General features: G+C 46.2%; 1 protein-coding gene across 1 annotated transcript in view; it reads left to right on the plus strand.

The window, feature by feature from the left end:
• The first annotated feature begins 1447 nt into the window (after nt 1–1447).
• The window catches only part of LOC147093414 (uncharacterized), a 99089-nt gene continuing 87673 nt past the window's right edge, over nt 1448–12863 (plus strand). Inside the window, exon 1 of the mRNA XM_085974207.1 lies at nt 1448–1464. Within this exon, the coding sequence (XP_085830333.1) occupies nt 1448–1464 (17 nt within the window). The remainder of the gene's footprint in view (nt 1465–12863) is intronic.

The following is a 12863-nucleotide window of genomic DNA, read 5'->3' on the forward strand; positions in this document are numbered from 1 at the left end:
ATTGGAATAAGACTTCTTTACTACTGTACTCAAATCCTCGTCATGAAGGCCAGCATACCATTTGCCTTCTTACCCGCCTTTCACGACCACCGGACGTCCCAAAGCACTTTACAGCCAATGAAGTACTTTTGAAGTGTAATCACTGTTGTAATGTGGGAAACGCGGCAGCCAAATTGCGCACAGCAAGCTCCCACAAACAGCAATGTGATAATGACCAGATAATCTGTTTTTTCGTCATGTTGATTGAGGGATAAATATTGGGCTCAAAACACCGGGGATAACTTCTTCAAAATAGCACCACGGGAACTTTTACGTCCACCTGAGGGGGCAGACGGGGGCCTCGGTTTAACGTCTCGTCCGTAGGACGGCACCTCCGACACTGCAGCGCTCCTTCATTACTGCCCCTCTGACAATACGGCGCTCCCGCAGCATTGCTTCCCCCGACAGTGCGGCGCTCCCTTGGTACTGCCCCCCCGACATTGCGGCGCTCCCTCGGTACTGTCCCTCTGACAGTGCGGCACTCCCTCAGTACTGCCCCTCCAACATTGCAGCGCTCCCTCACTACTGCCCCTCTGACAGTGCGGCACTCCCTCAGCACTGCCCCTCCGACAGTGCGGCCCTCCCTCAGCACTGCCCCTCTGACAGTGCGGCGCTCCCTCAGCACTGCCCCTCCGACAGTGTGGCGCTCCCTCAGTACTGCCCCTCCAACAGTGCGGCGCTCCCTCAGTACTGCCCCTCCGACAGTGCGGTGCTCCCTCAGTACTGCCCCTCCGACGGTGCAGCGCTGGCTCAGTACTGTCCCTCCGACAGTGCGGCGCTCCCTCAGCACTGCCCCTCCGACAGTGCGGTGCTCCCTCAGTACTGCTCCTCCAACAGTGTGGCGCTCCCTTAGTACTGACCCTCTGACAGTGCGGCACTCCCTCAGTATTGCCCCTCCGACAGTGCGGCGCTCCCTCAGTACTGCCCCTCCGACAGTGCGGCGCTCTCTCCGTACTGCCCCTTCGACCGTGCAGCACTCCCTCAGCACTGCCCCTCCAACAGTGCGGCGCTCCCTCAGTATTGCCCCTCCGACAGTGCGGCGCTCCCTCAGCACTGCACTGGAGTGTCAGCCTTGCTTTATGTGCTCAAGTCCCTGGCGCGGGATTTGAACCCACGTCCCTGAAGGGGACTTCAACCCACAACCTTCTGACTCTGCTATCCACTGAGCCACAGCTGACTCCAGTCTTTTACACAGTTTCAATATAACTTCCTTGCTTTTGCACTCTACGCATCTCCAAAAGCAAGGGAGTTCTGATGAATTGTCAAACAGTTTTTTTGCAGAGTGACCAAGGCTGTCTGTCGGAAACAATTTTGCATTTCAAAGAAGCTTGTATTGTAAAGCTTGGATTTATAAATAGGGCATAGTGCGCAGAGCAAAGAGGCATTGATAAACTTGTAATAACAGAAAATGATAGAAACACTCAGGTAACATTTAATCTAATATAAGCTAATAGAATGTTATTGTTTATTGCGAGGGTAATTGAATACAAAAGTAGTGAGGTTATGCTTCAGTTATACAGGGCATTGGTGAGACCACATCTGGAGCACTGTGTACAGTATTGGTCTCCTTATTTAAGGAAGGATGTAAATGTGTTGGAAGCAGTTCAGAGAAGGTTTACTGGACTAATACCAGGAATGGGCGGGTTGTCTTATGAGGAAAGGTTGGACAGGCTAGGCTTGTATCCGCTGGAGTTTAGAAGAGTAAGAGGTGACTTGATTGAAACATATAAGATCCTGAGGGGTCTGGACAGGGTGGATGTGGCGAGGATGTTTCCTCTTGTGGGAGAATCTAGAACTAGGGGTCACGGTTTAAAAATAAGGGGTCGCCCATTTAAGACAGAGATGAGGAGAAATTTTTTCTCACAGAGGGTCGTGAGTCTTTGGAACTCTCTTCCTCAGAGGCCGGTGGAAGCAGAGTCTTTGAATATTTTTAAGGCAGAGGTAGATAGATTCTTGGTAAGCAAGGGGGTGAAAGGTTATCGGGGGTAGGCGGGAATGTGGAGTAATCAGATCAGCCATGATCTTATTGAATGGTGGAGCAGGCTCGAGGGGCCGAGTGGCCGACTCCTGCTGCTAATTCGTATGTGACCTATGCCCATTAACTCCCAGATCCCTCTGTCCCTGCACACTCTTTAAAACTGTGCCATTAAGTGTATATTACCTCTCCCTGTCCCTTCTGCCAAAATGCATCACCACACACTTCGATTGGGTCGATTGGGCTTATGCTCGCTGGAGTTTAGAAGAATGAGAGGGGATCTCATTGAAACTTATAAAATTCTAACAGGACTGGACAGACTAGATGCAGGAAGGATGTTCCCGATGGTCAGGAAGTCCAGAACCAGGGGTCACAGTCTAAGGATAAGGGGTAAGACATTTAGGACAGAGATGAGGAGGAATTTCTTCACCCAGAGAGTGGTGAACCTGTGGCATTCTCGACCACAAAAGGCAGTTGAGGCCAATTCATTAAATATATTCAAGAAAGAGTTGGATATATTTCTTAAGGCTAAAGGGATATGGGGAGAAGGCTGGGACAGGGTACTGAGTTTGGATGATCAGCCATCATCTCATTAAATGGCAGAGCAGGCTCGAGGGGCCGAATGTCCTACTCCTGCTCCTATCTTCTATGTTTCTATGTAAAAGATTTTAAGCAGGGGCAGGGGCAGGGAAAGGGGAGGAGGGGAGGAAAGAACAAAAGGGAGGGTCTGTGATAGGGTGGACGGCAGGAGAGATTAAATGACAAAAAGGGACGATGGTGCAAGGCGAAAGGCGATGGTAATGGGACAGGTAAAGGAACAAGATATGGTCGTGGAGGAGATGTAAATGGGAATGGCAGAATCATCAACAGTTGCCGTCTGCAACAATAGGTGACTAATCCAGTAACATCACCACTATGTTACTGTACCCCGTTAAAGGTGTGGGAGGTTCCCTTCTCTGAAGGATGCTGGCGACGACAATTGGGTTTCCGTAATAGTCGGGAAGATAAAATGCAACATAGAAATATAGACGATAGGAGCAGGAGTAGGCCATTCGGCCCCTCGAGCCTGCTCCGCAATTGAATGCGATCATGGCTGATCATCCAAATTCAGTACCCAGTCCCTGCCTTCTCTCCATATCCCTTTAGCCTTAAGAAATATATCCAACTCCTTCTTGAATATATTTAATGAAGCTTGTATTGTGAAGCTTGTGCCCCTTTGCCAGGCCCGTTGCCTGCAGCCCCTCTCCCAGATTCCAGCCCCAGCTCTGTGCTGCCTGCGGCCCCTCTCCCAGATTCCAGCCCCAGCTCTGTGCTGACTGCGGCCCCTCTCCCAGATTCCAGCCCCAGCTCTGTGCTGCCTGCGGCCCCTCTCCCAGATTCCAGCCCCAGCTCTGTGCTGCCTGCGGCCCCTCTCCCAGATTCCAGCCCCAGCTCTGTGCTGCCTGAGCTGCTCTCACCTGGGCACAGCGCGTCACAATCGGCCCCAGCGCACCTGAGCTGGAGAGAAGGTCCCGCCCCCTTGCCGTGCCGCTATTGGTGTGAGGACCAGGCCGCCCAGTTCAGTCCTCCCAGCTCAGCCCTCTTCCTATTGGTCAGCGCTCCCGTCAGTCAGAATCATATTGCTCCGGCTCACTCCGCCCCCCCCGCGCCGCTCAATCCGCTCCGTTCGGCATCCGCGGAGGTCCCGCCCACCCGACTCTCAGGTTTGGTTTTTCTCATCTTTTACTTTATAATCTCGCTCTCCGCTCCCCCCCTCACCTCGATTTAAATCGATTCCCCAACACTTTACTTTACCCCGGCCGCTGATTCCGCCTCTTCCCTGGGCCCGGCCTTCCGTCTGCTCCACGAAGGTCCCGCGCATTATAAGAACATAAGAACATAAGAAATAGGAGCAGGAGTAGGCCAATCGGCCCCTCGAGCCTGCTCCGCCATTCAATAAGAACATGGCTGATCTGATCCTAACCGCCAATCCACTATCACAGAACCATCTCCTGAATCTAACAGAATTAGACACACGAAACAGGAGCAGGATCAGGCTACACGGCCCCTGGGCCCGCTCCGCTACCCACAGGGCCATGACCGATCCGAACCTAGACTCATGTCCAAATTCCTGCCCGCTCCCCGTAACCCTTAATTCCCTTTACTTCTAGGAAACTGTCTATTTCTGTTTTAAATTTATGTAATGATGTCGCTTCTACAGCTTTTTGGGGCAGCATATTCCATGGACCTACCACCCTCTGAGTGAAGTAGTTCCTCCTCATCTCAGTTTTGAAAGAGCAGCCCCTTATTCTAAGACTATGCCCCCTAGTTCTAGTTTCACCCATCATCGGGAACATCCTCCCCACATCCACCCGATCCAACCCCTTCACAATCTTATATGTTTCAATAAGATCGCCTCTCATTCTTCTGAACTCCAATGAGTAGAGTCCCAATCTACTCAGCCTCTCCTCATATGTCCATCCCCTCATCCCCGGGATTAACCGAGTGAACCTTCTTTGTACTGACTCGAGAGCAAGTATGTCCTTTCTTAAGTATGGACACCAAAACTGTATGCAGTATTCCAGGTGCGGTCTCACCAATACCTTGTACAACTGAAGCAATACCTCCCTATTTTTATATTCTATCCCCCTAGCAATGAAAGCCAACATTCCATTGGCCTTCTTAATCACTTGCTGCACCTGCATACTAATCTTTTGAGTTTCGTGCACCAGGACCCCCAGATCCCTTTGTACTTCAGTACTTTCCAGTTTCATGCCATTAAGATAATAACTTGCTCTACGATTTTTCCTGCCAAAGTGCATAACCTCACACTTTCCAGTATTGTGTTCCATCTGCCAAATCTCTGCCCACTTACTTAGCCTGTCTATGTCCCCTTGCAGGTTTTTTATGTCTTCATCACTCACTACTTTCCCTCCCATCTTAGTATCATCTGCAAACTTGGATATGTTACACTCGGTCCCCTCCTCCAAATCGTTAATATAGATTGTAAAGAGTTGGGGACCCAGCACGGACCCCTGCGGAACACCACTAGTTACTGATTGCCAGTCTGAGAATGAACCATTTATCCCAACTCTCTGCCTTCTGTTAGATAACCAATCCTCTATCCATGCCAGAATATTACCCCCAATCCCGTGATTTTTTATCTTAAGCAATAATCTTCTGTGTGGCACCTTGTCAAATGCCTTTTGGAAGTCTAAATACACTACATCCACTGGTTCCCCTTTATCCACCCTATGTGTTACTTCCTCAAAGAACTCCAGCAAATTTGTCAAACATGACTTCCCCGTCATAAAACCATGCTGACTGTGTCCTATTAAATTATGATTATCCAAATGTCCTGTTACTGTCTCCTTAATAATGGACTCCAAAATTTTACCTACCACAGATGTTAGGCTAACCGGTCTATAGTTTCCAGCCTTCTGTCTACTGCCCTTTTTAAATAAGGGTGTTACATTAGCAGTTTTCCAGTCTGCCGGGACCTTTGCCGAGTCCAGGGAGTTTTGGAAAATTATTACCAATGCATCCACAATCCCTACCGCCACTTCCCTCAAGACCCTAGGATGTAAGCCATCAGGTCCAGGTGATTTATCCGCCTTGAGTCCCATTATTTTACCGAGTACCACTTCCTCAGTGATTTTGATTGTCTTTAGCTCCTCCCCCCCTTTAGCCCCCTGTTTGTCCAGTGTTGGGATATTCTTCGTGTCTTCTAATGTAAAGACTGATACAAAATATTCATTCAGTGTTTTTGCCATCTCCATATTTCCCACCATTAATTTCCCAGTCTCATCCTCTAAGGGACCAACATTTACTTTAGCCACCCTTTTTCTTTTGATATAACTATAAAAACTCTTACTATCTGTTTTTATATTTTTTGCGAATTTACTTTCATAATCTATCTTCCCTTTCTTAATCAATCTTTTTGTTCTTTTTTGCTGTCTTTTAAAGTTTTCCCAATCCTCTATCCTCCCACTAGATTTGGCTACCTTATATGCCCTTGTTTTTAGTCTAATACTATCCTTAATTTCTTTACTTAGCCACGGATGGCTGTCTTTTCTTTTACACCCTTTTCTTCTCAGTGGAAAATATTTTTTTTGGATGTTGTAAAATAACTCCTTAAATGTACACCACTGATCATGTATCGTCTTACCCTTTAATCTATTTTCCCAATCCACTCTACTCAATTCCGCTCTCATACCTTCATAGTCTCCTTTATACAAGCTTAGCACGCTTGTTTGAGATCCAACCTTCTCACCCTCTAATTGAATATGGAATTCAACCATGTTATGGTCACTCATTCCAAGGGGATCCTTTACTAGGATATTTTTAATTAATCCTGTCTCGTTACACAGGACCAGATCTAAGGTTGCTTGCTCCCTGGTCGGCTCAGTTACATACTACTCAAGAAACCCATCCCTAATACACTCAATGAACTCATCCTCAAGGCAGCCCTGCCCAATTTGATTTGTCCAATTAATATGATAGTTAAAATCCCCCATAATTATAGATGTTCCCTTATTACAAGCCTCAACTATTTCCTGATTGATACTCCGTCCAACAGAGTTGCCACTGTTTGGAGGCCTATAGACTACGCCCACTAGTGTTTTTTCCCCCTTATTATTCCTTACCTCTACCCAAACTGTTTCATTATCCTGATCTTTTGACCCAATATCATTTCTCTGTATTACAGTGATTCCTTCCTTTATTAACACCGCCACCCCACCTCCCCTTCCTTCCTGCCTGTCCTTCCTGATCGTTAAATAACCTGGTATGTTTAATTCCCAGGCATTGTCACCCTGCAGCCATGTTTCTGTAATGGTGAGTGGCCCGAATGAGCATGCGCGGCCCCGCCTCTCTACTTTTAAAGGGACACCCACCCTCTCTACATTTAAAGGGACACCCACCCCCTCCATATTTAAAGGGGCACCCACCCCCTCCACATTTAAAGGGACACCCACCCCCTCTATATTTAAAGGGACACCCACCACCTCCATATTTAAAGGTACTCCCTCCCCCCTCCACATTTATAAGAACATAAGATAAGTAGGAGCAGGAGTAGGCCATATGGTCCCTCGGGCCTGCTCTGCCATTCAATAGGATCATGGCTGATCCGAACCTAGACTCACGTCCACTTCCCTGCCTGCTCCCCGTAACCCCTAATTCCCTTATCTGCTAGTTTCTATAGTTATATAAAAAGAAAAAGGGTGGCTAAAGTAAATGTTGGTCCCTTAGAGGATGAGACCGGCAAATTAATGGTGGGAAACATGGAGATAGCAAAAAGACTGAACAAATATTTTGTTTCAGTCTTTACGGTAGAGGACACTAAGAATATCCCAACACTGGACAAACAGGGGGCTCTAGGGGGGGAGAAGCTAAATACGATTAAAATCACTAAGGAAGTGGTACTCGGTAAAATAATGGGACTCAAGGCGGATAAATCACCTGGATCTGATGGCTTACATCCTAGGGTCTTGAGGGAAGTGGCAGTAGGGATTGTGGGTGCATTGGTAATAATTTTCCAAAACTCCCTGGACTCAGCAAAGGTCCCGGCAGATTGGAAAACTGCTAATGTAACACCCTTATTTAAAAAGGGTAGTAGGCAGAAGGCTGGAAACTATAGACCGTTTAGCCTAACATCAGTGGCTGGTAAAATGTTAGAGTCCATTATTAAGGAGACAGTAACAGGACATTTGGATAAACATAATTTAATAGGACAAACTCAGCATGGTTTCATGAAGGGGAAGTCATGTTTGACAAATTTGCTTGAGTTCTTTGAGGAAGTAACATACAGGGTGGATATAGGGAAACCAGTGGACGTAATGTATTTAGACTTCCAAAAGGCATTTGACAAGGTGCCACACAAAAGATTATTGCTCAAGATAAAAAATCACGGGATTGGGGGTAATATTCTGGCATGGGTGGAGGATTGGTTATCTAACAGAAAGCAGAGAGTTGGGATAAATGGTTCATTCTCAGACTGGCAAACAGTAACTAGTGGTGTTCCGCAGGGGTCAGTGCTGGGACCCCAACTCTTTACAATCTATATTAACGATTTGGAGGAAGGGACCGAGTGCAACATATCCAAGTTTGTCGACGATACAAAGATGGGAGGGAAAGTAGTGAGTGAGGAGGACATAAAAAACCTGCAAAGGGAAATAGACAGGCTAAGTAAATGGGCAGAGATTTGGCAGATGGAATACAATACTGGAAAGTGAGGTTATGCACTTTGGCAGGAAAAATCATAGAGCAAGTTATTATCTTAATGGCAAGAAACTGGAAAATACTGCAGTACAAAGGGATCTGGGGGTCCTGGTGTGCGAAACTCAAAAAGTTAGTATGCAGGTGCAGCAGGTGATCAAGAAGGTGAATGGAATGTTGGCTTTTATTGCTAGGGGGATAGAATATAAAAACAGGGAGGTATTGCTGCAGTTATGCAAGGTATTGGTGAGACCGCACCTGGAATACTGCATACAGTTTTGGTGTCCATACTTAAGAAAAGCCATACTTGCTCTCGAGGCAGTACAAAGAAGGTTCACTCAGTTAATCCTGGGGATGAGGGGGTGGACATATGAGGAGAGGTTGAGTAGATTGGGACTCTACTCATTGGAGTTCAGAAGAATGAGAGGCGATCTTATTGAAATATATAAAATTGTGAAGGGGCTTGATCGGGTGGATGCGGTGAGGATGTTCCCAATGATGGGTGAAACTAGAAGTAGGGGGCATAATCTTAGAATAAGGGGCTGCTCATTCAAAACTGAGATGAGGAGAAACTTCTTCACTCAGAGGGTAGTAGGTCTGTGGAATTTGCTGCCCCAGAAAGCTGTGGAAGCTACATCATTAAATAAATTTAAAACAGAAATAGACAGTTTCCTAGAAGTAAAGGGAATTAGGGGTTACGGGGAGCGGGCAGGAAATTGGACATGAGTTCGGATTGGTCATGGCCCTGTGGTTGGCGGAGTGGGCCCAGGGGCCGTGTAGCCTGGTCCTGCTCCTACTTCTTGTGTTCTAATTCTGTGTTAGATTTCAGGAGATGGTTCTATTCACAGGGATTAGTGGAGACCTCGGGAACAGGCTGCCAGCTAGGAGTCCTTCAAGAGTAAATTGGGCCTGTTCCTGGCTGCGGTGGAGATCACCTTTTACAGAAGGTAAGTACTGCAGGAAATACAGGGACAGAGTGATCTCCTGGACGAGTTTCGATCGCCGAGATGGGTCGGAGAGGAATTTCCCAGATTTTTTTCACCCAAATTGGCCATTGGGTTTTTTAGCTGGTTTTTCGCCTCTCCCAGGAGATCACATGGTTCGGGTGGGATGGAGAGTGGAAGTAGATTTCAGGTTAGGATCAGATCAGCCATGATCTTATTGAATGGCGGAGCAGGCTCGAGGGGCCGATTGGCCTACTCCTGCTCCTATTTCTTATGTTCTGATGTAAACTGTCTATCTCCGTTTTAAATTTATTTAATGTTGCAGCTTCCACAGCTCGCTGGGGTAGCAAATTCCATAGATTTACCACCCCCTGAGTGAAGAAGTTTCTCCTCATCTCAGTTTTGAAACGGCAGCCCCTTATTCTAAGATTATGCCCCCTAGTTCTAGTCTCACCCATCAGTGGAAACATCCTCACCGCATCCACCCGATCAATCCCTCTCACAATCTTATATGTTTTGAGAAGATCGCCTCTCATTCTTCTGAACTCCAATGAGTAGAGGCCCAACCTACTCAACGTTTCCTCATACGTCAACCCCCTCATCTCTGGAATCAACCGAGTGAACCTTCTCTGAACCACCTCGAGAGAAAGTATATCTATTCTTAAATATGGAAACCAAAACTGCACGCAGTATTCCAGGTGTGGCCTCACCAATACCCTGTATAACTGCAGCAAGACTTCCCTGTTTTTATACTCCATTTAAAGGGACACCCACCCCCTCCACATTTAAAGGGATACCCACCCCCTCCACATTTAAAGGGACACCCACCGCCTCAACATTTAAATGGACTACCTCCCCCGCTCTCATGTCCTCTACTGTGGAGGAGGAATTCCTGGAGTGTTTACGGGATGGTTAGACTGGGTATTATGTAACGAGAAAGGATTAATTAGCAATCTTGTTGTACGAGGCCCCTTGGGTCGGAGTGATCATAATATGATCGAATTCTTCATTAAGGTGGAGAATGAAGTTGTTGACTCAGAGACTAGGGTCCTAAATTTAAATAAAGGAAACTACGATGGTCTGAGGAGCGAGTTGGGTAGGATTGATTGGGGAATGTCACTCAAAGGGTTGATGCTGGATAGGCAATGGCAAACATTCAAAGACCGCATGGATGAACTACAGAATTTGTTCATCCCAGTTTGGCATAAAAATAAAACAAAAAAGGTGACTCAACCGTGGCTAACAAGGGAAATTAGGGATAGCATAAGATCCAAGGAGAGGACATGTAAATTGGCCAGAAAAGCAGTAAACCTGAGGATTGGGAGCAGTTTAGGATTCAACAAAGGACGACAAAGGGATTAATTAAGAAAGGGAAAATAGAATATGAAAGTAAGCTTGCAGGGAACATAAAAACTGACTGTAAAAGCTTTTATAGATATGTGAAGAGAAAAAGATTGCTGAAGTCAAGCGTAGGTCCCTTGCAGTCAGAATCAGGGGAATTTATAATGGGGAACAAAGAAATGGCAGAATAATTAAATACATATTTTGGTTCTGTCTTCACAAAGGAGGACACAAATAACCTCCCAGAGATGTCGGGGAACATAGGGGCTGATGAAAGGGAGGAACTGAAAGAAATCAGTATTTGTAGGGAAATGGTGTTAGGGAAATTGATGGGATTGAAGGCCGATAAATCCCCAGGGCCTGATAATCTACATCCTAGGGTACTTAAGGAAGTGGCCCTAGAAATAGTAGATGCATTGCTAATCATCTTCCAACATTCGATGGAATCTGGAACAGTACCCATGGATTGGAGGGTAGCTAATGTTACCCGACAATTCAAAAAAGGTGGTAGAGAGAAAACGGGGAATGACATCGGTAGTGGGGAAAATGCTAGAGTCCATTATAAATGATGTAATAGCAGAGCACTTGGAAAACAGTAACAGGATCGGACAAAGTCAACATGGATTTACAAAAGGTAAATCGTGCTTGACTAATCTACTGGAATTTTTTGAGGATGTAACTAGTAAAATAGATAAGGGAGAACCACTGGATGTGGTGTATTTGGACTTTCAGAAGGCTTTCGATAAGGTCCCACATAAGAGATTAGTGTGTAAAGTTAAGGCACATGGGATTGGGGGCAAGGTATTGACTTGGATAGAGAACTGGTTGGCAGATAGAAAGCAAAGAGTTGGAATAAACGGCTCTTTTTCCGAGTGGCAGGCAGTGACTAGTGGGGTACCGCAGGGATCGGTCCTTGGACCCCAGCTATTCACAATATATATTAATGATCTAGACAAGGGAACTAGATGTAATATCTCCAAATTTGCAGACGACACAAAGCTGGGTGGGCATGTGTGCTGTGAGGAGGATGCTGAGAAACTACAGGATGATTTGGACAGGTTGGGTGATTGGGCAGAAGCATGGCAGATGCAATATAACGTGGATAAATGTGAGGTTATCCACTTTGGTGGCAAAAACAGGAAAGCAGATTATTATCTGAATGGCAATAGATTGGGAGAAGGGGAAGTGCAACGTGACCTGGGTGTCCTTGTGCACCAGTCGCTGAAGGTAAGCATGCAGGTGCAGCAGACGGTTAAGGCGGCAAATGGTATGTTGGCCTTCGTAGCGAGATGGTTTGAGTACAGGAACAAGGGTGTCTTGCTGCAGTTGTACACGGCCTTGGTGAGACCACATCTTGAGTATTGTGTGCAGTTTTGGTCGCCTTATCTGAGGAAGGATATTCTTGCCATGGAAGGAGTTCAGCGAAGATGCACCAGGCTGATACCTGGGATGGCAGGAATGACGTATGAGGAGAGATTGGGATGATTGGGCTTGTACTCGCTGGAGTTTAGAAGAATGAGAGGGGATCTCATTGAAACTTATAAAATTCTGGCAAGACTGGACAGACTGGATGCAGGGAGGATGTTCCCGATGGTTGGGGAGTCCAGAACTAGGGGTCACAGTCAAAGGATAAGGGGTAGGCCTTTTAGGACAGAAATGAGGAGGAATTTCTTCACCCAGAGAGTGGTGAACCTATGGAATTCTCTACCACAGAAGGCAGTAGAGGCCAATACATTAAATATATTCAAGAAGGAGTTGGATATATTTCTTAAGGCTAAAGGGATCAAGGGATATGGGGAGAAGGCAGGGACCGGGTACTGAACTTGGATGATCAGCCATGATCGCATTGAATGGCAGAGCAGGCTCAAGGGGCTGAATGGCCTACTCCTGCTCCTATCTTCTATGTTTCTAAGTTTCTATGTAATTTTACATTAAGTTTGAGAGTGATGTAGTCCAATCCGAAACTAAGGCCTTCAATCTAAACAGAGGAAACTACAAGGGTATGAGGGACAAGTTGGCCATGGTAGATTGGGAGACTACGCTAAAAGGTATGAAGGTGGACATACAATGGCTAACATCCAAGGAAACAATGCATAATTTGCAACAAACATATATTCCTCTAGGGCATAAAAACTCAAAAGGAAAAGTGATCCAACCATGGCTAAAAGAAATTAAAGTGAGTATTAAGTCAAAGCAGGAAGCTTATAAAGTTGCCAGAAAAAGCAGTCAGCCTGAGGATTGGGATCTTTTTAGAAATCAGCAAAGGGGGACCAAGAAATTGATAAAAGGGAAAATGGATTATGAGCACAAACTAGCGAAAATATAAAAACGGATTGTAAAAGCTTCTATAGGTATGTGAAAAGGAAAAG

This window comes from Somniosus microcephalus, unplaced genomic scaffold, assembly GCF_052327205.1.
Source record: "Somniosus microcephalus isolate GS21.2 unplaced genomic scaffold, FLI_Smic_1.0 unresolved_chr1, whole genome shotgun sequence".
NCBI lineage: Eukaryota > Metazoa > Chordata > Chondrichthyes > Squaliformes > Somniosidae > Somniosus > Somniosus microcephalus.